This window comes from Misgurnus anguillicaudatus, chromosome 3, assembly GCF_027580225.2.
Source record: "Misgurnus anguillicaudatus chromosome 3, ASM2758022v2, whole genome shotgun sequence".
In the NCBI taxonomy this organism is placed as follows: Eukaryota; Metazoa; Chordata; class Actinopteri; order Cypriniformes; family Cobitidae; genus Misgurnus; species Misgurnus anguillicaudatus.
Genome location: NC_073339.2, coordinates 35,474,381 through 35,501,272, shown reverse-complemented (window position 1 = coordinate 35,501,272; position 26,892 = coordinate 35,474,381). Strand labels below are relative to the sequence as shown.

Genomic DNA, 26,892 nt, shown 5'->3' with positions numbered 1-26,892 from the left:
GTTTGGTATGAGGTAAAGATGGCCGTGGCAGGAGAGGAGGTTACGCTGAGGAAAAGCAACACTACGTATCGACACTTTATCTGAAATTTTAATAATCTTCTTATGGTCATATTTCAGTTTGTGATATTCCAGTGAGAAGAATCCTTCACACAGCATCCAAGGTAATTTTCTAGTTAAGTAATTCCTTAGCTGGGCTCTTGCAGTTGTTTCTTAACTTCTGTTAGCTTGCTAGCTCTGACTAAAGGTATTGAGCATTCGCTACAAATAACAGGTTAATGGCATTCAGTTGTCCAGCAAATGTGACATTTTGGCTTTGACTCCTTAACATTTTAATGAAAATAAATGTTCAGAAAGATCGGGGGGTTAACGTAGCTAATATTAGCTAACCGGTCAGATGCCTTTGTGTCAGGTGGAAGTTAAAAGCACAACTGCCTGTAATTGTGAATAAAATAATACATTTTAACTAACTTAATCGTTATTAGCTTTAAACCTATCATCTTTGTTATATATGATAATAAGCAGTAAGTTGTTTGGCAATGTTGTTGTGACTCTCTTTAGGTAGCTTTATTCCTCTCACCCGGGAGTTTTCGCGGGGAACTGGAGTTATGTATGTAGCTCGTGCTAAAGGTTTCCATGGTGACAGGCCAAAAACCTCCACGCGGCTATAAAACCCTCAGTCAGTCAGCGGTCTCCCGCGTTGATATGTTTGTGTTGCCACTGGTAATATAAAAGTCGATTTAAAATATATTAAAACTACATTTCAGATACAATTCTAGACTGCTACACCTCCAGAAACCTTATCCTGCCGAGGTCATGTAAAAGCGGCTTCGTAGGGGGGCTAGTGTTGACAGTCAACCGGGAAAGTGAGTGAGTTGACCGGGTTAACCGTTTTAACGGACCCACCTCTCAAACTACAGCGGCTTAGGAGAACAATAGCAAAGCTTAGTAAGTTATACAATCCTCATGTAATAGAGCACACAGGCTTCAGCTTTCTATAGTAAGTTACATTTAAATTACACTGACAAAATTTTGCCACACTGTAACGTGAATGTATTTTGTGGACATGGTAACTGTTGTTGTATTTTTAAAGTAACGTTAACGTTATGTACCTACGCATAAGTAAGTTATTGTGATCTTGGTTATATTTTAACCTCCTAAGACCAGGATGTCCACAGACGTGGACATCACATTTGTTGTTGTTTTGCACCATAAAACTTAATTCTGTGTAACTGGAACCTGTTGTATACAAACATGGACAAATACACTGCTTCATGTTCAAAGAAAATTATTTGCAGGGTTCCCACGGGTCCTTGAAAGTTTGTGAATCTGGTGGAAAAATTCAAGACCCTGGGAAGTGTTTGAAAATATACATACATAGACAGAGTTCATTGAAAGGGCTTGAATCTATTTTATGCAAGAAGTTTTCTGGAAAAAATCCATATTATTCCCTGTGTAGTGTAGGATAATATCATAAAAATTCTAAACTTTTTAAGCACGCGTGCTTCGCTTTTAATGTTTATATCTTCTGTATGCGAATGTTGATTCGTACCAAAATGCTTTTTGCATAGTTGTGTTTGACAAATGAAAATGTCTTGGGTACATATGTAACTGTTGTTCCCTGAGAAGGGAACGAGTCGCTGCGTCTCCCTTGCCATACTTCCTGCGTCCCTGTTAAGCTGTCTTTGGCAATATTTTAGATGGCGATATACTTCCTGGCTCCAGCATTACCCTGTCTTTGTCGTTAAGCCTCACCATTGGTTGAATTTGATATACACATTCAGACGCACTTACCCATGGAGGCGTCCGCAAAGTGTCACCGCAGTGACGCAGCGCGAGTTTCCTCGAAAGGGAACTGTAAGAATGTATCTTTAAAGGTAACACTATGTAACATTTAGTCCTTGAATTTGAGGGTATTGGACCTGGAAAGTCCTTGAATTTGAAGTAAACTAAGGTGTGGGAACCTTGTATTTGGTTATTATATTTATTGGCTCTTCCTAACCCCAAAATAGCTGTTAGAAATATGAAAAAATAACAAACCAAATCTCGGGTCTTAGGAGGTTAATACTGAATCATGGCGCTCTCCCAGTACCATTTAAGTTTATTTCAATACTTTGTATGACATGTCACTATAGCTAACTTAGTTAAAAATGTCCAGGTTGAACCAATATCTTATTTTGAGCGGTGAAGATAATGCTTTGTTTATATGTAATGCCTATTCAGGTTAAGGTTGTCATGTGGCCTATTAATTGTTGCTTGGCAGCTGGTCAAACAAAACTTTATTGGATTAAGCTTTCACATCAAGGATCCGTGTGAACATGTTTCTGAGAATGCAGTTGAGATTTAATTCAGATTAGGGTTTTGTATTTCTTAAGGTAAGTTTAGTGTAAATCGATTTTTTGCTTGATTATAGGATTTTCCAAGCATTTACAATGGCAACAGGTGGCACTCCATTTGAAGATGGGGCAGATGAGCAGGAGCTGCATAACTGGACCATCCCCAATGGCAGTCTCAACAATATGGTCTTTAAATCAATTATTCTCATACTCAAAATGACAGTCATGCAATTAAGACCTGTTTTAATAACATCAAGATCTATTTTGTATAGATTTCCCTGTCTTTTGCTATTTAATAAAAGTTTTAGCCGTGTTTATGATTTACTTAAACTTAATTATGTTGACCTGCCCCTCTCTCAGGATTGGGGAGCGCGGAAGGCCAACCGCTCCTCTGAAAAGAACAGAAAGAAGTCTGCCATGACAGAGAGTCGGTTAACCAATGAGATCTCTCCAGAGTCCACTCCTGGAGCAGGACCGCGAAGGTCTCGGACACCCCACTCCTTCCCTCATGTGAGGTACAGCACTCAGATGTCAGTACCTGATCAGGCTGAGCTGGATAGGCTCCGTCAGGTCATCAACTTTACAGATCTGGATGAGGTGAGCTGGGACTGTATGACCTCGATCAGGTTTATGACATGCATCCACTGGGACATTACAACTGGCCGAACTTCAAAGCAGGCTGTTATTTTAGTATATCAGCTTACTTGAAAATTCAGGCAAGGTTTGAAAAACTTCGTAAATGTGCCAGTAATCCTTAAATAAAGCAATGTTTTACTTTTCATCCCAACAGAGGAGCATTGGCAGTGATTCTCAAGGCCGCGTCACTGCAGCCAACAATCAGAGACAACTTTCTACCGAGTCCAAGAAACATTTTAACTTCCTGCCTATTCATGTGAACACTAACAAGAGTAAACAGACTACTGCATCCACATCTGGAGCCAAGGAGCCCAAGAAACAAAGTCCAGGGAAAGACTTGTTTGCCCCAGTGCCAGCAGTGAGTAAAGAGGCTTTTAGTGTGGACAGCGCACAGGATTTTGCATTGGATGATGGAAGTGGAGATCTATCCATTGACAGCAGTCAGGTATTCAAGATTTGTTAAAGGATTAGATCACCCAAAAATAAAATCATGTCTTTATTTTCTCATCCTAATTTTGTTCTAAACCTGTATGAGTTTCTTTATACTGTTGAACACAAAAGAAGATATTTTGATAAATGAGGGTAAGCACACAGTTGACGGTAGTGTTGGGCGATACGCCCCATTTTGAGCTCGTCCTATCGTCAGCCAGTGAATTCGCCGATACACAATAGTATCGGGGGGCGGGGCAATGGTTTACTCATTTATTTGTTCATTTTTTTACTCATTTATGACAATTCACTTGATTGGTGGACAAAAAGAAGCTGACTAACTGTAAGGGCAATACTGTCATTAGGGCTGGAACGACGCGTCGACGTAGTCGATTACGTCGATTACGTAATTACGTCGATTTGCCGGAAATGCGTCGATGCGTCGCATTGTTTACGTTTTCAAATGAAGGCGGCTTCAGCTCCGACCGGATAATACAAGTGTTATACCAAACAGCCAGAACGTGATCAAAAGCGTGGGAATACTTTAAGCAGAGACCAAATAAAACACATACTGTGTAAAACTGAAATGGCATACCACAGCAGCGCAACATCTGTGCATGATTATCTTAAAAGAAAACAACCTGGAGCTCTCCGACCTCAGAATGACGCGACGGCAGCGTAAGTATGTGAATTTTTACAGTAAGTTTTTATACAACAATAGAATCAATGCAGGCATATATGGTGCTTAATACAGCTGTGTTTACATCTTAGGTTAATACGAGCTGCGAGACACCTGACAGACACGACATTGCATCGCGTCTGGGCAGTATTTTGAAACAGTCAATAAAGAGCGGGACATGTTTAACTTTTTATATTAAGAAGTTATGAAATAATAAGTTACTGTTACACTGAGATAGGCATGTGCCCGCGTGCACTGAAAGCCAGCTGGCAGCGCGGAGTTCCCATAGCTTATTTTTTTGCTATGTGCTCAGATATTATAAAAGCTCGTCTCGTTAGGTATTCCTGACATGCGTTTATTTAAAGTAACAGCAGCGTAAACGCCGTTTATAAAATATTAGAAGATCATGCTAACTAAATTTGTATTTACCCGAGACTTAAGAAAAGTTAAATGTTAAAGATGATGCTAAATGAGAATGCAGTAACGTTACTACTGATAGTAATAATATTAACAGTAATAATATAATGGTTACATTTTATTATAAGGGTTCATGAATCACAATGAACTTATTTTTACTTCAGTCTGAACTAATGCTGAGTAAATGCATGTACTAATCATAAACTAATGAAGAGTCATCATTAAGTACAACATGACATGTTTTTTAGTTAATGTATTAATAAACAATGATTTCATGTGAGTCATTTTGTAGTTAATGATGACTCTTCATTAGTTTATAGCACTAGGGCTGGAACAATAAAGAGCGCGACATGTTTTTATATTAATAAGGAGTTATTATTCAGTTTGATTTATTTTTATTTTACTTCTTTAATATTCATATTTTTTTTTGTTTAAGGTGAATAATGCCCCTTTTGCACTGTTTATGTTAGGCTGAATTAATGTTGGACTTGTTTTTATGTGATTTGTTATATATTCCTTGGCACTGGCACTGTTTGTGTATTTGTTTAATTGAGAAAATGCTTCAATAAAATGTTGGCATTAATAGCAGATGTTACATTTATTATTTGTAAAAAAAATCTTTAGACTATTCGATTAATCGAAAAAATAATCGATAGACTAATCGGTTGAAAAAATAGTCGAAATTTGCAGCTCTAACTGTCATGACCGCAACCTTTTTAAAACTGATGCCATTAATCCCATGCACTCTAAAAATTCTTGCGTGCTAGAGAGTGGGAACAACACACTGGCTGATTTTAAACCCCTAGGTGCCTAACAACCTCTCTAGTGCAAGGAAATGGCAGAGCTGCGCGTATTACAAGCTCATGTGCGAGGAAGAGTACGAGTCATGAGCTTTACAAGTTCACGTGCTAGGACTCCATGCTGCACGCTTTCAAGTCCGAGCAAGAGTCCAAGACGTGCGCATTAAAGGAATAGTCAATTTTCTAAAACAAATCCAGATAATTTACTCACCACGATGTCATCCAAAATGTTGATGTCTTTCTTTGTTCCGTCGAGAATAAATGAAGTTTTTTGAGGAAAACATTCCAGGATTTTTCTCATTTTAATAGACTCCAACACGTAACAGTTTTAATGCAGTTAAAATCGCAGTTTCAACAGATTTTCAAAGGACTCTAAACGATCCCAAACGAGGCATAAGGGTCTTATCTAGTGAAACGATTGTCATTTTTGACAAGAAAAATAAAAAATATGCACTTCTAAACCACAACTTCTTGTCTTCCGGTCCTGTGACGCGCCAGCGCGACCTCACGCAATACGTCATTACGTCAAGAGGTCATGGATGACGTATCGAAACTATGCCCCATTGTTTACAAGTGTGGAGAAAGAGGACCGTTCGACGTTGTTGTATGTCGAATGACACTAATTAATGTCTTTATGTCAGTTTATTGTTTAAAATGGTCCGCAAATGTGCGTTTTAGATATGCAACACTTGACCTTTCCACGGCATTACGCAATTACGTGAGGTCAAGCTAGTGCGTCACAGGACTGGAGATGGATGAGAAGTTGTGGTTTAAAAGTGCATTTTTTTTTCTTGTCAAAAATGATAATCGGGTCCCTAGATAAGAGTCCTTTGAAACTCTGTTGAAACTGCAATTTTAAACTGCATTAAAACTGTTAAGTGTTGGGGTCCATTGAAGTCCATTAAAATGAGAAAAATTCTGGAATGTTTTCCTCAAACACCATAATTTCTTCTCAACTGAACAAAGAAAGACATCAACAGTTTGGATGACATGGTGATGAGAACTGGCTATTTTTCATAGAATGATCTGCTTTTCAGAATAATAAAAGAAAGTAGATGGCATAACTTCCATGTGTTCATTAGAACGCCCCCCTATTGTTGCTGAGCAAAAAGTGGAGCACAGATGTGTCAGTGAGCGCTCAGAATTTAGGCCAGTTTAAAAATATGCCACTGTCCATGTGAGAGCTCTTCCTTGGTCTCTTTATTTGGTCTTTTCCTCAGCACCTTCTTGTTTCTTTCCCTTCTCGTCATCTCTCTTCTGCTCCTCATCTTCAAATATTTTTTGACTTTTTCTGCGTTTGCAAATTTACACAGCTTGTTTCTCTGTTCAGGTGGTCAGCAAACTGGTACAGATCCGTGAATATATTGGGAAGGCCACATCCATGAGAGACGACCTGGTGGAAAAGAATGATGTGCCTGCAAACGTGGAGCGTCTTTCTCTTCTCATCACTCACCTGAAGGAACAGGAGAAGTCGTACCTGCGTTTTCTTCAGAAGATGCTGGGTCAGTGTTTGGAGAATTGTTTTTATTTATTTGTTATTTTTGTACAATTTAATGTTGTTGTGCAGTATGTTAAGATTGTTAACATTTAAATATGATAATTTAAGCAACTACAGGCTTTGCAATACTGATGGTATTTTGTTTATCTGAAATGTGTACTTTTTTTTTTCATTCAACTTCGATTTATCATCTTAATTATATATTTTTTGGCTTTTAAGTTATTTTGTTTTGTCTAGCTCATAAGCTTATTTTTTGTGTATTTTTAGTGTGTTTGATCAGCTCAACTGCAACAATGTTCAAGGTTGAGCATCCACTTTTTAAATATCAAAACTATTTCTGGATATAGCACAAAGCTGGGCAAAACCTGTCAAAATCTTGAATCAGACCAGAGTTATGCAGTGTGTTAGGTTTTGTTCTTAGTGCCACAGGCTTGATTAACTTAGAGCCCAAATCTAGGGCATCATGTTGTCTTTCCCCTCAGCGTGTTCTCAGTGTGACCTCGCTTGCTGTGCACGTGTTAGTGTAAATCTCTATAAATATTGTGAATACTTGCATGCTGCTTAATAGTAAATGCACCTGTCTTGAACATTGTTTTATATTATTAGCTTAGCATTTGTACTCTGACCCATAACCAGCAGCATTATTAGTAAGTGTCTGCATTTAAATTGGGTCTGTTCTGAGCCATACCCCTCCTCCCTACGCTTCACAGGCGAGGGAAAATGAGGATGATGATGAAGGTGCCACTGACTCGGCAGTGGGTTCAGGCTCGGTGGCCGAGAGCACGTCTCTTAACCTGGAGCCGCGCTCAGAAGCCTCCAGTGCCACCGTGAGTACTCACAAAGGGCCCATCTCTCCTCTTGATTTCTAAACTAGGCATGCAAGATGGAATGTAGTCTGTAGTTCTCTGGCTGCTTGGATAGGTGCCTGTACAAATAGGAGCTTTGCTTATGTTTCCTTTCTTTTCATTTGCATGAAGGTTTTTACCCGTATAGTTTTGGATATGGGTCCATTTTGGAATAGTATGAAAGATGAACACTTAACAGTGTCTGTATGTACAGGTGACCCCAGGATGTGTCAGGGTACCTCAGCTTTGTCAGTCTTAGCCATTTGTTTTGATCCGATTTAGCAGAGTTTAGAGAGAAATTTGATGCCGAAGCACTGGCATTAAATTGCTGAATGATCTGAAAAGGATGCAGCTCAGCAGGTTCTGCATGTTAGACGCTATTCTTTTTCCTTTCTTTTTATATATAGCTGCTTTTACTGTAGTTACAGTTGGTTTTATTTTTAGATTCTTAAGGGCTTATCATGTTTTGCAAGCAGCTATCTGTCTAGACAAATAGTGTGCTTATGACAGCTTATTTCCTGTCGTTTTAAGAAATTTTCTTATTTTTGTCCCTAATGTGCCTGAAAGCCAAACAATAAAAATTGTTTGAAGATTTAAAAGCTGCTCCAGCCTTTTTTGCCATTTGTGCAGAGGCAGTAATATTTAAGTAGTCTAGACTTTTGTAGCTTAGACTGTAACATATTTGTTTAATGTTTGAATACTGTTGGGTGTGTACATTGTTTGCTTAATAGAAATAAAATAATGGTACTACAGCTACAATAAAGATTCACAATGCCATGCTTTGCAGCAGTGTTGCAGAAAATCCTGGCAATAGTTTCTATCAAGCCCACATTTATGTTATGTATCCAGGGTTCCCACGGGTCCTTGAAATCCTTGAAAGTAGGGATGCATATCAATTAATCGCGATTAATCTATAGCAGAATAAAGGTTTTTGTTTACATCATATATGTGTGTGAACTGTGTATAATAATTATGTATATATAAATATGCACACATGCATGTATAATTTTAAGAAAAAAATATATTTATATACTAAGTATTTATATTTATATATAATATAAATTATACATAAATATACAAATGTATATACATATGTAAACATTGCTTAAATATATACATGCATGTGTGTGCATTTAACTATACAAAGTTATTATACACAGTACACACACATATATGATGTAAACAAAAACTTTTATTCTGCTATAGATTAATCGCGATTAATTGATATGCATCCCTACTTGAAAGATTGTGAATCTGGGGAAAAAATTCAAGGCCCTTGGAAATTTTTGAAAATATACATACATAGATACAGGTCATTGAAAGTGCTTGAATCTATTTTATGCAAAAAGTTTTCTGGAAAAAAAATCCATATTATTCCCTGTGTAGTGTAATATCATAAAAAGTCTAGACTTTTTAAGCACATGTGCTAAACTGTTCTCTTTAAATGCTTATATCTTCTGTATTTGAATGTTGATTCATACCAAAATGCTTTTTTGCATAGTTATGTTTGACACATGAAAACGTCTCGGGTTACGTAACTGTTGTTCCCTGAGAAGGGAACGAGACGCTGTGTCTCCCTTGCCATACTTTCTGCGTCCCTGTAATGACGTCTTTGGCAATATTTCAGAGAGCAATATACCTCTTGGCTCCTGCATCACGTTTTCTTTGTCGTTAAGCCTCACCATTGGTTGAATTTGATATACACATTCAGACGCACTTACCCCTGGAGGCGTCCCCAAAGTGTCACCGAAGTGACGCAGCATGAGTTCCCTCGAAAGGGAACTGTAATGTATCTTAAAAGGTAAAACGACGTAACCTTGTTCTCACTTGAAATGTGTCCCCACATTTAGTTCTTGAATTTGAGGGTATTGGACCTGGAAAGTCCTTGAAAGGTCCTTAAATTTGCAGTTAACTATGGTGTGGGAACCTTGTGTATATTATGTTAACATTATTTCATTATGTATTGTGTAAACATCAAAATACCATAAATGTGCAACCTTGTAATCGAGTTATAGCCATGTGGGTCATCACCACTTGCCCTTGCTAATGTTCAGTTCTGTTGACAATAAAGAAATAGGAAGTGGAATGAGACACAGTCTAAAGAATAATTCCCAATGAACTGACAAATGCATATTAGGGATGCACCGATAGGATTATTTTGGGCCGATACTGATTTAAACAGACAACTTCTGGCCGATACCGATTTTAAACACTTGTATACAATACTATACAATTGGTCTATTAGCTAGTTTATTTCTGCATCAAATAATTTTTATCTGAACATGGATTGGATCTAATTAACATTCAACTGACCAACAAAATAAGAGAGGCACAAAGTAAGCTAAAACAAATATAATAAGACAGCATGACAACCTTCAAAGGTGGTTTTTGCTATTCAGCATTTATTTTATTAACAACATTAACTAATTTTTTTTACATATAATGGATTTCTTTATGCAGTTAATTAGTAAACAATCGGTATCGGCTTTCTTGTGCTATTGCCGATATGCCGATGGTTTCAAATTCATCAAAAATCGGCCGATAAATATCGGCGGCCGATACATCGGTGCATCACTAATGCAAATGAACACCATCATTCTAAGTTAGTCATTTTGTCTGTTCATTGTGACTTAGCCTTTTGAAAACCTGCAGTCACTGCATGTTGTTGCTCCACAGTTGTTGTTGTTCTGTCTTAATGAAATATTTTCTTCTTTCTCAGGGTCATGGTGTGTGTGGAGAGCAGAAAGAGGAGCTAGAAAACATGAAGAAGCAGCATGACCTCCTCAAGAAGATGCTGGAGCAGCAGGAGCAGCTTAGAGCACTACAAGACCGCCAGGCTGCATTATTGGCCATGCAGCAAAACACTGAACAAGCCATAGCAGTGATGGATGACACTGGTGCGGAGAACAAACATAATATCATTCCTGGCTTCTAGAAGTTTGTATCATTTGGTTTATTTTGTGCATGTTTGTTACAGTTGTTACAGAGACTACAGGAAGTGTGTCTGGCAGAAGCATTACCTCAGAACTTAATGAAGAACTTAACGATCTCATCCAGCGCTTTCATAACCAACTGCATGATACTCAGGTACACATACACAAAACAGTTCTGTAACTGCATATTGTTAAGAAACTTTTTTATTGTAAGGGTCCTGTATTAAATTTTTTTTCTAAAACAGTTAATGTGACCGCTCTATTGTAAAAACTTTATCTCTCCTTCTCAGTCACAGACAGTCCCTGACAACCGACGACAGGCCGAATGTCTGTCTCTTTCTAGAGAAGTGTGCCGATCACGCCCGACCCATAATTCCCGGAGTCATTTGCCATCTACTGCCCCACTAACTACAGCATCAACGTCTGCCAATGCTAAACTCACCAAACTACAAGAGCTACAGGACAAAAAACAGACCATGGACAAGATCCTTCAGGAGCTTCATTCCCTTAGAGACCAGACCCTCAACAACAGTTCCTGTAATTTTCAATACCTTTTATTGATTTTGTTTATACATATAATTTATATGTTATAGTTTTTTTTCAGAAGGTACTGTTGTGTGGTTAAAAAGATGCCTTTTTTTAGGTCAAAGTGTTACTCAGCGTGGTGCACGCATGGGCATATCAGAGCGTCCCTTAGTGCTGGGTAGAGAGGGCAACAGGGCCCGTCCAGCGAGACAGGACCCCTCCTCTTACACACAGATAGATGATAACGCACATCCTGCAGAAAAACTCAGGTCTCTTTTTCATATAATTTTCTCTCACTACATTCTCAAATCCTAAAGCTTAGATGCATGTTTCAAAATGGATGTTATTTATTGTTTGTCTTTTTAGTGCTGTATTTTAAAGGAACAGTATGTAAGAAATGTATATAAATTAATGATAAAATGGCCCTGATATGTCACTAGATATTAAGAAATCATTTTCATTTCAAATACTTATATCACTGACAACAGTGGTCCGGCCAGGATATTGTCATTTAAAAAGTGGAGTTGCAGCCCTCAACTGATGTTTATGTTGTCATGTTGTGTATTGGCCACCAGTTGTGATATTGCAGTACCAGTTCTAGCCACAAGTTTTGTGATTGCAGTACCAGTTTTAACCACAATCCTACATACTGTTCCTTTAATATCTAGTTTGTTCTTCCCTGCAGGAAACTAAGGGAGGTACACAAGCGTCTGAATGAACTGAGAGAGTTGGTTCAGTATTATGAGCAGACATCAGATATGGTGGTGGACACAGTTAACGAGAATGTGAAGGAAGATGATGAGGAGACCGAAGACGGTTCGCTGTTCGAGGCTATGGTTGATTCAGAGCAGGAGAACCATGAACCTGTTACCAACATTAGGTACAGAGAAGAAAATATTTTTTATTGGTAAAACTACTTATGTCCTAATATAACTAAGGCCAAGTCCTGGATCTGAGACGGCTAAATGATATCAAAACAGTGCAGAGGAGTGGCCTAAACAAAACTTATTTGCTTTTAGGAAATCATTGCATTAATTTAAGTGTGCTAAATTAATATTTATCGGTGCACAATCCATTTTGGGGCAGGAACTATACACTGCACAAAAACACTCTTGATTTGAGGATTGCTTTAAGAATTATTCAACTGCAGGACGTCAGAACTAATGTTGTTTTTTGTGTCTTTAGAAATCCAGCCCAACCACAGACTCCAGGTAACTGGATGGACATGAACAGTCTGACAAAGGCTCATAGTGCCTCCAATAACAGAGATGGACGCCTGAACACGGAGTGTGAGATCAATAACCGTTCGGCAGCTAACCTCCGCAGTCTCAACATCCCCTCAGTCATAGGTCAGACATCACACTAGATTTTAAGACATCTTAAAGCATTGTGAGCACCTCTTTAGGCTTTCTAAGGAATTTCTGTTTTTTATAACTATGTTTTTCGTTAGTTTTATTTTGTACATTTGCATTGTGTTTCCTTCAGAATGCCAGTATAACCGAGACAGGCCTTACAATGGAGTTAAGGATGAAGATGATGATGAAGTACTGGAAGATGATGGGGCGAGAGGAGGAGTAGGAGGAGGAGGCAGAGACACTGATGGTTCAGGTTCCAGTCGAAGAAACAGTCTAGGTCGTGATGCAGATTATGCAGAGAAGGTTCATCGTCTTCAAACAGCCAAACAGAAACTCAGGCAGCTGCAAGAACTAGTGGCGATGGTGCAGAGTGAGTGTGTGTGGAGTTTAAGTTATGATTATTCACAATGCATTCTAGTCATTTTTTCAGTAGATCATTCTTTTGCCTTCCTCTTGATGTGCCTTCTGTATGTAGTCAACCTGATGAAGACTAGAAATGTTTTTGTTTTCCTGGGTCTGATATTTTTTACTATAGAGTGATGATACGGATGGCACAACACCTAATGAAGACGAGGATTTGAAGCAACAACCTAATAACACCCGAGCAACAGCTCCTAAAGTCAAGAGGGACCTTACTCTCTCTGACAAGGCCAGGTTAGTGTGGGTCATCCTATGAACAATTTTGGTTTCATGCTGTTTAGAAACAGGGATGTAGCATGTTATTTTGTAAAGCATCACTTCTGTGAAAACTTGACTATAGTATTAAACCTGTTTGTATAACGTGCGTTTCAGAGAGAAATTGTATGAGGAGAAACTCAAGCAACAACAGCAGGAGCTAAAGCAGCTCCATGAAGAGAGACAGAGACTAATGGACATTCAGGGCAAGATTCAGGACTTGCAGTGGGCCTGCCCTGACCTCCAGGTACTAGGCACACATACACCTGTGATAGAGCTGCAATATAAAGCCTCTTTTCTCAAGCGATGTTGTGTCTTCTCTCGTATCTGATCAGTCGTCTGTGAGCAGCAGTGCCAGCGGTCCGATGATGAGAAAGATTCCCGCAGCAGCCTCTACTCCAGCTTCTGTACCCTTACACTCCTCTTCCTCAGCTAAAGCCAACACTAGTGGACTCAAACCCACCACCGAGCCTCCCCCGGTCACCATCACTGACAACGAGGTGAGTGTGTGTGGAATCTAAATGAGATTTCCATGTTTTATATTTGTTTGGTTTAACAGTAACTTTTAAGTTTATTAAAGGCACACAGCTGAACTTTTTTCCACTAGGGGGCGCTAGACATGTACCGTCGCAAAGGAAAAGAAGACAACTCTTTAGGTCACAAAGTCAAGCAATATAACATTACTTACTAGTCCAAAAACATGACCGCCAAGTCAGCATCAGTCAGGAACCCCTTCTCCTTTAGTTCACGGCATCTAGCGAACGCTGGCCCAATATTGATCCTTATCCTTCCTTTTAATCTGTCACTCTCCCGTTTTCTTTCTGGTCTCCTCCGACCAAACCTTAGGTTTCTTTTTCTTAGTTGCTGTTTCGGCCATGACAAAAACATCAGGAAAATAAATAGTTATGAAGTTTGAAAATTATTAAGGTTGAAAAACTACAAAGTGTCACTTTAAGGGATAATAGATGATCAACTGGCCATTCTCACATTATTTTGCAGTAATGACTGACTGATTGTATTATTCATGTTTTTACACACTTACTTGTCATGTAAATAACTGGGCATTAAATTTTATTTGAGATTATTTATTACTGTGTACATCAGTGGCATTTGTGCATTACAAAGGCTGTTTGTGTTTATCAGCTTTGGTCAGAGATGCGGAGGCACCAGATGTTGCGTGAGGAGTTGAGACAGAGGCGGAAACAATTGGAGAGTCTGATGGCTGAACAGCAGAGGAGAAGCACACTCACTGACTCTCCATTTAGGAGCGACACACAAGATACTCAGCCCTACAGTCGTGATGAGAGGTAATACATAGTCTTGAAGGATTCGACTTGATCTGTGCATTTCTTGTAAGTGTCTAAAAACTCATGGATAACAATTGTCTGTTACCACATTGTCTGCGCACATTTATGGTGCATCATATCCTTTATTTACAAGAATTAAAAGTTTGAAATTTGAAAAGTTCAAAATATCTTGTAGTGTCTAAAATATGAGAAGCTCAGATTTAAAAGGCTCTAAATGCCACCTCCGGAGCGAGATAATGATATTAACCGAATGCTCTTGGCACATATTATACGTTCATCAAATACAATTGCTTCAAATTTACTTAATCATGCCCACAGGCCATTCAGAAATACCAGTTTGTTGGCAGAATCCATAAAGAGTCCGATAAAAAAAAGCTAATTTACAAGAAACACATCAGACGCACTTAGAGGGTTTTGCATCTGAGCCCTTCATATTTATGTTCAAAATTGCAAAAACACTTTGATTTGTGTCACACCCTGACCTCTAATATATGGGATTCCTGGTTTGAGAGGCTTAGAAATGCCTAGAATGGTTCAGTAGGGGCTAAAACTTTGGCACACAGTATATAAGGGGCTTTGTTTTGTTACTGATTTCCATTTACTTTTGTTTTCTGTCAGAACTGTGGCTACCTGGGGTGGTTCAACACAATGTCACGATGATGATGATTTCTCAGAAGTGGGAGCTGACGAGGATGATGACGAGGATGTACTTGATGAGGGTGAGGAGTCCAGTTCTACTGATGAGCTGCACACATGCTCCACCAGAAAACAACGCAACTACAACAGGAACAACAGAGATGGGTACAATTACTTCAAACACTACACCGTTGTCTACAGATCAGGCCATGCTAGTATTAGTTACACTGCCTTTTTGTTTCCTGTAGTCTGAAGGTTCACAGGGAGGTTAACAGAAGTCCTTCCTCCCGTGAGTCAAGGAGTCATTCCCGTCAGCAGCAGAATTGTGAGCGAGGGAGTTCCAGTCGAGCCAGGCGGCAAGAGAACCTGCGATGGGCAGCAGATCTGTCTCTGTCTGAGGGCACCGCACCAGCACATTGGCAGGAACAGATCACACACCTGCAGAAACAGCTCAATTTTAGCACCACCATGTGCCAAACTCTGCTACAGGACCAACAGGTCATTGTTGCACACTTTTTTATACAATATTTATTTATTTATTTTTCTGACGTTTTTTCCCTCTTTCTTGCATCTAGACTCTTTCATACATGCTGCAGGCTGTACTGACAGGTCCCTATGGTGTTGTGCCCAATAATGTGACCTCTCCTCAGGTCCCTCTCATCATGCACCAGCTAAACCAGTGTTACACACAGCTGGCTTGGCAGCAAAACAACGTCAATCGGTGCGACTTTTAAGTTTTTTCTCAAAAAAAAAAGATACATCATTAAAGTATGTTTGCCTGATGTTGTCAATGAAGACTGTGGCATTCAGTGTAGATAGGTCTAAACAACTTGACTTTGAAAACGAAAAGATTTTGAAATGCATTCCTCTTTTTGTTTTCCTGTCAGGTTGAAACAGGTGCTGAATGACGTGTTGCGGCAACAGAATCAGTCATGGTCAGGGCAACAGCAACATCAAAATGCTGCACGTGATTCTGTATCTCCTTCACTGTTCTTAAACTACCCACCTGTCAATATGCCCGGACTCCAAAACTTCTCTCCTTTCCCCACTGGTACAGTATGCTTGTGACACTCAAGATTGACTTTAAGAAATGATCTTGACCTGGAAAATACTCTTTCGTCTTTTCATTCGACTTTTTGCTTTTCTGTCCTTAATTTTTTAGGCTTTAATTTGAGTCACATGTTTCCCTCCTCAGCACCAGATTTCCAGCAGAACCAGGCCAGTTCAGATCAACAGCATGACCCAAACATATCCCTCAAAACTGAGTACATGAGTTTCCCCCCTCCACTGCAAAGATCCCCACTTAACAACACTGAGAAACGGTACAAATGAGTTTCTGTGTGGATATGAACTTTTTTATCAATTTTTCTTTATTATTAAACCAAACTCATAATATAATTAGAATTGAAGTTAATTTGAGAATTACATTTTTGTTTTTCCTTTACAGGTTTCAGATTCAGCCTGATAATATGACAGACTCTCATAACTGTAGCTGGTTGAACTCTTCTCTAAATTGCTCCGATCAGAGACCCAATCAGAACTCTCCTGGCCCTCATCCTTCCACCTCTCGGGATCAGTCCTACATTCCTGACTCCCAAGAGTCTGTGAGCAGCCTGCCAGACCAGGCAGACCCCACCACTGTCACCAAAACCTTCAAAGCAGGACGAAAGGCAGCGGCACAGGCCAGTCTTGCGTCCAGAGACAAGACGCCAAATGCAAAGAGTCGTCGCAAGAGGGGCAGGGGACAGAAAAACACAGGTGTGTTTGTATTAGCAAGAGGCAAAAAAGTTTGACCTCAATGGCCTTGTACCCACCAGTGATGCGCGGGTCAATGTATAAACAACCCGCACCCGACCGAAGTTTTCAACTAACCCGCCCGCAACTCGGACTGCACAAAAATAAAAAATTATGTACCTGACCCGCTCCCTGACCCACATTTTTTAAAAGTAGTAATTGTTTAAAATAGTTAACTGCATCAAACTACCCGACCAACCGCGACCCGAATATCATTAAAAATATTTTTGGATAACTCGTGACCACAGGCACCCGCTCATGTCGGATCAACCCGCGCATTACTGGTACCCACTGCAAACTTTCGGGAGTGACAACCGCATTTAAATGCGGGGGTGAATCCCCTAAATGCTCGTTACATGTCTGTATGGAACAAGACTTACTCCGGAAAGTGTGATAACCATAGCAACGTTCTGCCGTCTCGCGTGCTTATCACTCACAGCTTTGACCAAAATAATTTAACAGCGTTATGTTTTGCAATAAACCTCTGTCTTGGCGTTGTGTATTGTACACATTTTCGGGGTTTTTTTGTACGTACATACCGTTTTGGCACTTAACCGTTTATGGCTTTGGCTCATGAAGCGATCAATTTTTTGGTGTTATTGAAGTGTGAAGGTGCCGGTCCCAATATTTAGATTTTTGAGAAAGCATTTGGATTTATTTTGGTTTATTATTGGATGTTTCTTGTTCGCTGTTTTTTTCGTGCAAGATCTGGCAACACCAGTCAGCAGCAAACCCTCGTGCCTCTGTCATTTTCTGCATCGTGCATACATCCTTTCTAAGCATTTATTTTTTCAGAAGAGAAACCGGTCATGTCAACACTTTGTTAACTATAGTTTTTCAGTTCGGTTATGTACACACAAAGCAGAGTTTCGTTAAAGGCAGTTTTCACTACCTGGATTTTGCGGGTGTTAATTCGGTTGTAGAATGCGGTTGCAGTGTTTCCCACAGATCTGAAATTTACTTGTGGTAAATTCTATTTCTCTTTTGCCGATTAAAAAAGCTTAATCCATTCATTATTTCAGATTTAAAAGTCTACTTGCTGTCCCGATGACAGACTTTACATTACAGCTTTGCGTTTTTTATATCCTGAGTCAGCTAGAGCTTTGCTCATTCAGTATTAGCACTGCTTTTTGCTACAATCTCTGTGCAAACTGTTTAGATTTTAGTAAAGATATGGTCTATTAATTGTAAGATTATAAAAAAATGGGATAAAGAAAAAATGAAGCGGCGCGTGGTCGTGACAAGAGCCAGCTGTTATCGCCAAAGAAACCGGAGGCACGCTGAAACAGCACTCGAGCTTTGCGCTAGCGGCCGTTCTCCGATCGACTCGGGTTTTACACACAATATTAATCAGACTTGGGACCCGAAGTAATGAACTAGGATCGACCCGGACCCGACTGACCACTTAAAATATAAACCTGGAACCGTACGGGTCCCGCGTCCTCAGTGAAGAAAGACCTCTAATGGTAAAACTCTGCTCAAGTTCAGAAACATGAAAGGATACAATGTGACACTGAGGTTGCTTCGGGTCGCACCCAATTCATTGAGAAACAGAGAGCACGTGAACGGACACTCAACGGGAGAGACACAACGTGCTTGCACGCAAAATGAAGCCAACTTGGATGCTATAAACGCATATGCACATAAGCATATGCGACCATTTTGGTCGCAGTGTAGTTCCCTGGCTGCTCAGTTATCTCAGTATGTGCTGCAGTTGATCCAGTTTGCCGCGCTGGATGATGAGTTTATGACGCGTGCATCATCTTCACGATCTCTCTCGCTCGCGCTCTCTCTCTCTCGCTCTCTCTCTCTCTCTCTCTCTCGCTCTCTCCAAAACACGGGTCATCCAGTCGAGTTCAGAAAATACGGAAATTCGTAAAGTGATTTTTTTTACCTGGGCAGGTCGCAATTTACCTGGGCGCACCGCCCAAGTAGAGCCTATGTATGGGAAACACTGGGTTGTCAGTCCTGTAAATTACTGAACTGTGTGTGTAGTGTACAGAACAGGATTAAGCATGACAGTGACGTTTTTTTTTTTTTTTTTGCTGCTTCTGTACTATGTACCAACTCTCCATACAATTGCACACACAACTGAACGTCAAGCTCACCAATTAAATAAAAATGCTGTTACTTTATCACTTTCCTTTTAGCTCCTGTTGAAAGCGATAGCGTTTCAAGTGATGCTCACTTTGATCAGGACAGAGATCGCTGCTCACAGGTCAAACACAAAGATCTGAACCAGGGGCTGCTGGACAAACTCACACAAGAGAAACTTGACAGCAAGATGCAGACAAACAAGCCAAACGACCTCACATCTGGTACAATGCTTTATTAATACTACTGCAATATATGTTAACTTGTAGCACATTAGGGTACATTTGTTATATTTTTAGAATCTGACTTCCTAAAATGAGTTGTTAATGTTTTTATCAGGACAATATTGGCGCTTTTTTCATTCTCATTTGTTTTGAACATCATCCATCTTATGTTCTGTTTCCTCATGTTGTTTTAAATCATTATGCTCACTTTCATGTTGGGTTTTGTTCCTGGTTTCTTCACAGCATATGCTTGGAGAACACCTTTTCTGTCTAACAGAATTGCATGCACTGAAATCCCAGGTAACTTTTCATATATGTCAGCTCACTAACCTCATTAACAGTTTCTTTATCTGCATGGGTTATCTTTGTTTCCTTTTATGGTTTCTTAATTACTGTGACACCATATCAAGTTGGTCATTCAATCATCATGGCACAGAATCTCACACAAATATTATAGATACAAATGTGTGTATATATGTGGAAGTTACTACATTTTTACAGTATTTTTAATGGTAAACGTTTGTTTTTTTACTGTCATTTGTACAAAATCACTAAAGTGCATTTGCACATGCAAGAAAATGAATAACTGCATCCACGTAGGTTATAGTTTTTCTTTTCTTTTTTAAGTGTTGGCATTAGAGAGTTCTGAGCACGGTTTTGAGTATACAGCAGATAACTTCTTTGATAACATTAATGGTGCTTTTCCATTGCATGGTGCCCCACGGTTTGGTTTGGTTTGGGTCGGGTCAGCTCACCTCACTTTGGCGTGGTTAGCTTTTCCATTGAGTTTAGTATCACTTCGCAGTGGGAGGGATTATAGGCGTGTCGTTATATTTGCGCTGCCTACTGCTGTGACATCATATAGGTGAGAGCGTCGTTGTACATTCCCATACATTTATTTATTCCTCCACAAAATTAAATTTGACAACCACAAATAGATGTTTGCACATCGCGTTTATCACTACCTTTGTCTCACATGACAGTTTCTGTACAAACACCCGTGGCGTCAGACGACGCGCTCTGCTGAGCCTCATTGAAGTTGCATTTAAGCATATATAATGCTGACGTGCACGTCGCGAATGTTCCGCCACAAACTGCAAGTCTGGAAAAAAAGCTGTTATGGTGTTCCTGATTCTCAACCTGTGGATGTTTTTCATCGTTAAAGGGAGTTTGGGAACTTATAGCAGAGCACAGATGACAACATGTTTACTCGAGACAGCACAAGCTAGCACTAACGTAAAGCTAATCTTTTACATTATAGCGATGATTCTGAAAGTGACGATTCGCTCAGACCAATCAGTGATCTACAGTGTTTTCGCGTCACGTTTGGTATTAGGTCGGATCGCTTGGAACCCCAACCGAGGTGGTACGGAAAAAGTATTGGGTACTACGTACTGCACACAATGAAAAAGCTCCCAAAAGTAAGCTGACCCAAACCAAACCGTGGGGTACTATGCAATGGAAAAGTACATCATCAGTACATCATCTGTCCTCTTTTTGTTTTGTTCTTGTACATCATTTATATATATGTCTTGTCTAGATGCAAGCAGTGATTTCTCTCTCTTTGAGGCCCTGAGAGAGACCATCTACTCTGAGGTGGCGACTCTGATCTCTCAGAATGAGTCTCGTCCTCATTTCCTCATCGAGCTCTTCCATGAGCTTCAGCTGCTCAATACAGACTATCTGCGCCAGAGGGCGCTATTCTCACTACAGGTACAATACACAGCTACTCACACTTTCTGAATTGATTGTTACATAAGGAAGATATTTTGAGGAATGTTTGTAACCAAAACAAAATCAATCATGAGACCCATTTACTACCATAGTAGGAAAAAAGAATACTAAGAAAGTGAATGGGGCTCACGAATTGTTTGGTTACAAACATTCCTCAAAATATCTTCCTTTGTGTTCATCAGAACAAAGAATTTATACAGGTTTGTAACAACAACATTTTGGGTGAACTATCCCTTTAATCGTTAATAAAATAATTGTCAGTTGCAGCCCTAGATCTTTTTTATAGCATGTTCAAAATGTACCTTTAAATGCAAATGAGCTACTGTTGCTCACTCCTTTACCAAAAGAGACATTGAGCCTTTTCCGTTAAATAGATCTGATTCTTGTGAAAACAAGACTATAGTATTTCACTATTGAAATGGGTCAGACAGCATACAACTTGTTGAGGGTTGAGATTATGGTAATGCAGGACTATTAGTCAGTGGCTGTGGGCGGGGCTTTATCAGTGTGACATCACAATAGCAAGAAAATCAAAACAGCATCTCTAATGAGACTTCTTTGGTTTAATCGTGATTAAAAAAGGAGTGGGTGGATTTTTTTTCACACACTCCCAGCACACGTTTATGTCCAAATACCTTGTTAAAGTGGATTTTGTATAATGGATGCCCTTTAAAATGGTGTACTAAATATAGAATATGTCATTTTTTAAGGATGGAATACTATATTACTTAAAGGATTAGCCCATTTTCTTAAAAATAAAATCCAGATAATTTACTCACCACCATGTCATCCAAAATGATGATGTCTTTCTTTGTTCAGTCGAGAAGAAATTGTTTTTTGAGAAAAACATTCCAGGATTTTTCTCATTTGTATGGACTTTAATGGACCCCAACACTTAACAATTTAAAATTACAGTTTCAAAGGACTCTAAACGATCCCAAACGAGGCATAAGGGTCTTATCTAGTGAAACGATTGTCATTTTTGGCAAGAATAAAAATATGCACTTTTAAACCACAACTTCTCATCTTCCTCTGGTCGTGTAACATGCCAGCATAAAATATGCAAGAAATACGCAAAATTTTACGAATGATGTGCATCTGCAAGTTTGGGTCATGATAAGAAGTTATAGGCTTAATCGTGGATTGCTTGCTTTTATATTAAATTTATATAGTAAGTACTGTATCATAATTTCATTGTTGGCTTTGACCCCTAGGACATAGTTACAAGGCACTTGACAGAGAAGAGCGTAGCAGATGAGCAGGCATCATCTTTGGGTCCGGCTGTGTGGGCCACAGGCTCCCAATCAGAGCTCACACCCAGCGAAAGCCTGGCCACCAGTGAAACTGTAAGATATTTTTTCCCCCCGAATGATTTATTTTGTATCACACAAACTCATTTAGTTTCTTGACATTTTTAAGGAGGCATCTGAGAAGAATGTGACAATAAAGTCCAGCTGTGGAGTAAAAAAGACATTGGATAGAGAAAACACAACAGATAACGAAAGCCTGCTGTCGACTTCATCCAACCTTGAACCCTTTGCCAGTGACGACTTGGGTAAGAAGACTGCGCCGCTCATTCATGTAAAGATACAAAAGTTAGCTTGCTTGCTTTGCCTGGTGGAGTTTTGCTGATTCTTGGGAAACTTTCCTTTTTCGGTCCCTCTTCTTCTTCCTTACTTTAATCTATGCTCCTGTAGGTAACACAGTGATTCATTTAGATAAAGCCTTGGCCAGGATGAGGGAGTATGAACGCATGAAGCTGAGGGCTGAGTTTAATACAGATAACTCAGAGCACGGCCCTGAAGCCGCCGCTGCTGCTGTTTCGGCACCCATTAAAGGTACAGAGTCACTGCCCGGCCCCAGGATAAGCTGGTATAATGAGAACTGTGCTGATACATCTTTTCAGTGATGTTCTCTTTTACAGGAAAATTCCAGACTTTCATGACCTTTAATTTATCTCTTGCTATTCAGGGTTATGGGGTTTAGGTGTTTAATCAGGACAGGCTAATGCTTTGCTTGCTTGAAACAGACATGTAATAAATGTTTTTACTTAGTGTTTTGTGATAAATCCTATGCAGATTTTCTAAAAGTAAAGATCAATAAAGCACAGTTAATGATGATATGTTTATACAAGTCAGTGCTATATTCTTGCCTATTATTTTCTCCATGAAAAAGATTTTGTTATTTCAGAAAAAAAATAGTCAATGATGACACTATCCAAAAGTTTATTTCTATACCTAAATCTCTGTCTGTTTGTGTTCAGGTGCAAGTCACTCGTCTGCAGACATGCACTGTCCTCAGATTGACACACAACAGCTCGACAAACAGATCAAAGCCATCATGACAGAAGTTATCCCATTCCTAAAGGTGAGTTTGTGCTAGGTCTCATTTCAAATTTACAAGTAAAGACACATTAAAGCTGCAGTTCACAGACTCGCTTTCTTGCACTTCTGTCAGGAACACGTTGGTGAGGTGTGCTCGCACCATCTGCTGACATCTGTGAGACGCATGGTGCTCAGACTAACTCAGCAAAACGACGAGAGCAAAGAGTTTGTGCACTTTTTCCACAGACAGCTAGGCGGCATCTTGCAGGTACCACACTGTCATTATTGCCCCTCAAATGTTTCGTCTGTCTGTCTGTCTATATATATTTTTTAAATACTGTAGTTAAATATATAAACCAAAATAACTTGCATTACATTGAATCCATGTGTACTTTGTGAATCAAAAACATGACTTTTGAGCTGTTAATGCCGTGCTTTGCCAATTGAGCTACAAAAACTAAATTTCATTAAGGATCTATGAAATGTATGATGATTTTTTGTATGTGTGTGCGTGCACAGGACTCGCTGACTAAGTTTGTCGGCCGGCCGCTCCAGGACTGCGGTGAGGACCTTCTGGTGGAGATCTCTGAGATACTTTTCAATGAGCTCGCCTTCTTCAAACTGATGCAGGATTTAGACCAGAACACCTCCAAAAACAAAGACCGGACCAAGAGACGCTCAGACAACAGATCTCCAAAGCCTTCACCCAGAACTGAGGTAGAGATGATGACTGCGAATATTGTGCCTTAAGCAAAGTTTCTGTGTTTGAGTAAGGGATTAATCAGTATGTGGTGTTTATTCAGGAAACCAAAGTGGTAGAGAGAGAAAAGACGTTCTCGCCATCGTATTTCGATGAAGATAAAGTATGTTAGTTTAATTGTTGATATATTTGCATGTCTGTATTACTTGTATGTATTACTTAAAGGACAAGTTCGGTATTTTACACTTAAGCACTGTTTTCAGATTGTTTATGATGAAATAGAACGGTTTTGACTGAAATTTGGACATATGATGCTGGCCCGAGAATTTTCGGGTGTTTGTTGTGTGGCCCCCTGCCTCGGCTGCATAGGTGCACTGGAGCAATCCTTCATAAAATGCATTAAGCTTTCGTTTACAAAGACGTGAAACTCACCGAGTGGTCAGGGGCGTTCACTGATATGCTCACACAAAAATCGCTGCAAAAAAGATGCTTGTCCTTAAATCATACCATGCTGGGTTAGATTACTGTGAATATTAAATGTTTTGCTGCCAATTTGCCTTGTTTTTCCTCTCAGGATCATGATGAAACAGAGCGGGGAGAGATGAACCATGAGAGAGAGGAGGAAAGAGATGCACAGAGCAGTGAAGCATCTGAGGTGGAAGAAGAGGATGGAGATGGCCTTCCTCTTTCTATAAGTATGTAATCCCAAAGTATCCTTTAGTTGTGTTAGTTGTTTTATACATAGCTTTTCAAAATATAATTCATTTAAAGGGACACTCCTTTTTTTATATGCTAATTTTCCAGCTCCCCTAGAGTAAAATATTAGATTTTTGATCTCCGGGTCTGGCGGTACCACTTTTAGCATAGCTTAGCATAATCCATTGAATCTGATCAGACCATTAGCATCACGCTAAAAATATCCTATTTAAAATGTATCCTATTTAAAACTTGACTCCTCTGACTGTTCTGTAGTTACATCGTGTACTAAGACCGACGGGACTGAAAATAGTCCCTTTGGTAACTTTTAATAGCATGGGACTATTCGGGTAGTGTGTAATATCATTGCGCCTCCTGCAGCCATGTTACGGCAGTAAAGTCCTTGATTATTACGCCAGAATGAGAGTATAGTCCTAACCATATCTGCCTAGAAAATCACAACTTTTAATTTTCTGTCGGTCTTAGTACACGATGTAACTACAGTCGAGTTTTAAATAGGAAAAATATCCAAACTCTTTGGTTATTTTTTAGCGCGATGCTAATGGTCTAATCAGATTCAATGAATTATGTTAAGCTATGCTAAAAGTGGTACCATCAGACCCGGAGATCAACTAAATGGATTCCAAAACAGCTATTTAACTCTAGGGGAGCTTGGAAAATGAGTATAATTTCAAAAAAATTGGGAGTGTCCATTTAATGTATTGACCTGACTAATATATTTGTCTCTGTGATTTAGAAAGAGCAGTACCTAAAGTGTTTAAATGTATAAATGATGCAGCAGAAAATGTTTGACCATTCAAAGTCACTTATTAGATTTGCTTAAGGTTAGCCGTCTTAATCTCACCTACAGGTAGAAACTGTTCTGTAATGTGTTTGTATTTGATAAGAACTTGCTCTCTAACTGTTTGACTTATTGCGTGTTTGCCGTCTTTTCTTTTTAGGCCTGTCTAAAGCAGAGACGCAGGCTCTGTGTAACTACGGCAGTGGAGAAGATGAAAACGAAGTAGAGGAGATTGAGGAGTTTGAGGCTGAACCTGATGAGGTGCAGACATCACTACAAGCCAACATGGACAACACTATTGAACAGAGACAGGTGTGTTATAACATACGCGTGAGAACAGACAGAGCTCAGAGCCATTAATGATGATAATAACCTGTCGTGTTCTTCTAGTGCTCAGCTTTACCAGATGATGGAATTAACCAGGACACAACATTAGACCTAGAGACCAACCAAAGTACGGCTAGATGTTTTTAACTGTAAAATATATGTATATTTCAATAAACTAAAAACAAATTGACCAAAATTGTCTTCAATCCAGTGAGCAGTGAACAGTCCGAGTCCAAAGATAAGGTTGAGGCTCCAGAGGAGGTGCTGCAGACTCCACCAGGAGAGAGAGAAGAGAAAGACGGCTGTACTGTTCCTTCAGCTCAGGAGAGTCCTCAGGGTTCAGACACAGCCAGCCCTGACACAGACTCACCGGTCATGATCAACACTGATGTAAGTCTCTCTCTCACTTATCAGCATACTGTTTGTGTAGAAACAACATTTTTATGGTGTTGTATGCATTAAAACAGGAGGCTGGATCTGGAAACACCAGCCAGAAATCAGACGAGGAAGACTTTGTGAAGGTGGATGATCTTCCTCTTCAAATGTCTGTTATGTGTGAGGTATGTTCCTTGTGTGTTCTCTATAATAGGAATGGGTAAGTGATGCTAGTAACTGAGTTTACAGTATTTGTAACTTTTTTCTTTTTGCTTTTAATATTTACAGGAGGAACTTTGTAAGAGGATCACAGAAGAGCAACAAAATAACAACCTAACAGTTGAGATTCTGAATGAAAATGCAGATGGGCTTACAGGCTTGATTGGAAACGCTGAAGCACTCAAAGAGCCTGGTAATTGGTTATGTTTACTAAAAACTTAACTGTTACGCAGTGCCCGAAAATAGTCCTCTGCTATTGAAAGTTACCATGGGGACTATTTTCAGGCACTGCGTAAGAATATCATTGCCCCTCTTGCAGCCATGTTACGGCAGCAAAGTCCTTGATTATTACACCAGAATGAGAGTATAGTTCCTAGCCATACCTGCCTAGAAAATCGCAACTTTTAATTTTCTGTTGTTCTTAGTACACGATGTAACTACAAAAGAGTTACCTTAAATAGGAAAATATAGAAACTCTTTGATTATTATTTAGTGCAATGCTAATGGTGTAATCAAATTTAAAGGATTAGTTCAT

The 26,892-nt window shown here is 39.4% G+C and overlaps 1 protein-coding gene across 8 annotated transcripts in view; it reads left to right on the top strand.

Annotated features, from left to right (window-relative positions):
- Positions 1-26,892, top strand: part of pcm1 (pericentriolar material 1) — a 28,705-nt gene continuing 1,813 nt past the window's right edge. The window contains exons 1-39 of one of the 8 annotated variants that reach the window (XM_073865644.1): positions 1-161; positions 2,411-2,519; positions 2,694-2,930; positions 3,124-3,414; positions 6,625-6,796; positions 7,504-7,619; positions 10,357-10,534; positions 10,615-10,724; positions 10,861-11,101; positions 11,214-11,364; positions 11,781-11,975; positions 12,281-12,444; positions 12,581-12,824; positions 12,991-13,104; positions 13,243-13,372; positions 13,461-13,625; positions 14,269-14,432; positions 15,051-15,233; positions 15,317-15,566; positions 15,644-15,789; positions 15,956-16,119; positions 16,231-16,390; positions 16,516-16,826; positions 19,013-19,180; positions 19,424-19,480; positions 20,721-20,893; positions 22,129-22,260; positions 22,334-22,469; positions 22,612-22,752; positions 23,178-23,281; positions 23,372-23,506; positions 23,758-23,955; positions 24,042-24,101; positions 24,513-24,633; positions 25,597-25,748; positions 25,827-25,890; positions 25,975-26,153; positions 26,231-26,323; positions 26,427-26,550. In XM_073865644.1, coding sequence (XP_073721745.1) covers positions 2,430-2,519; positions 2,694-2,930; positions 3,124-3,414; positions 6,625-6,796; positions 7,504-7,619; positions 10,357-10,534; positions 10,615-10,724; positions 10,861-11,101; positions 11,214-11,364; positions 11,781-11,975; positions 12,281-12,444; positions 12,581-12,824; positions 12,991-13,104; positions 13,243-13,372; positions 13,461-13,625; positions 14,269-14,432; positions 15,051-15,233; positions 15,317-15,566; positions 15,644-15,789; positions 15,956-16,119; positions 16,231-16,390; positions 16,516-16,826; positions 19,013-19,180; positions 19,424-19,480; positions 20,721-20,893; positions 22,129-22,260; positions 22,334-22,469; positions 22,612-22,752; positions 23,178-23,281; positions 23,372-23,506; positions 23,758-23,955; positions 24,042-24,101; positions 24,513-24,633; positions 25,597-25,748; positions 25,827-25,890; positions 25,975-26,153; positions 26,231-26,323; positions 26,427-26,550 — 6,013 coding nt within the window. In that variant the 5' untranslated portion in view covers positions 1-161; positions 2,411-2,429. Of the gene's footprint in view, positions 162-683; positions 946-977; positions 998-2,410; positions 2,520-2,693; positions 2,931-3,123; positions 3,415-6,624; positions 6,801-7,503; positions 7,620-10,356; positions 10,535-10,614; positions 10,725-10,860; positions 11,108-11,213; positions 11,365-11,780; positions 11,976-12,280; positions 12,445-12,580; positions 12,825-12,990; positions 13,105-13,242; positions 13,373-13,460; positions 13,626-14,268; positions 14,433-15,050; positions 15,234-15,316; positions 15,567-15,643; positions 15,790-15,955; positions 16,120-16,230; positions 16,391-16,515; positions 16,827-19,012; positions 19,181-19,423; positions 19,481-20,720; positions 20,894-22,128; positions 22,261-22,333; positions 22,470-22,611; positions 22,753-23,177; positions 23,282-23,371; positions 23,507-23,757; positions 23,956-24,041; positions 24,102-24,512; positions 24,634-25,596; positions 25,749-25,826; positions 25,891-25,974; positions 26,154-26,230; positions 26,324-26,426; positions 26,551-26,892 lie in introns of those variants that run through there. The other 7 variants (XM_073865648.1, XM_073865634.1, XM_073865635.1 and 4 more) reach the window with 7 other exon arrangements.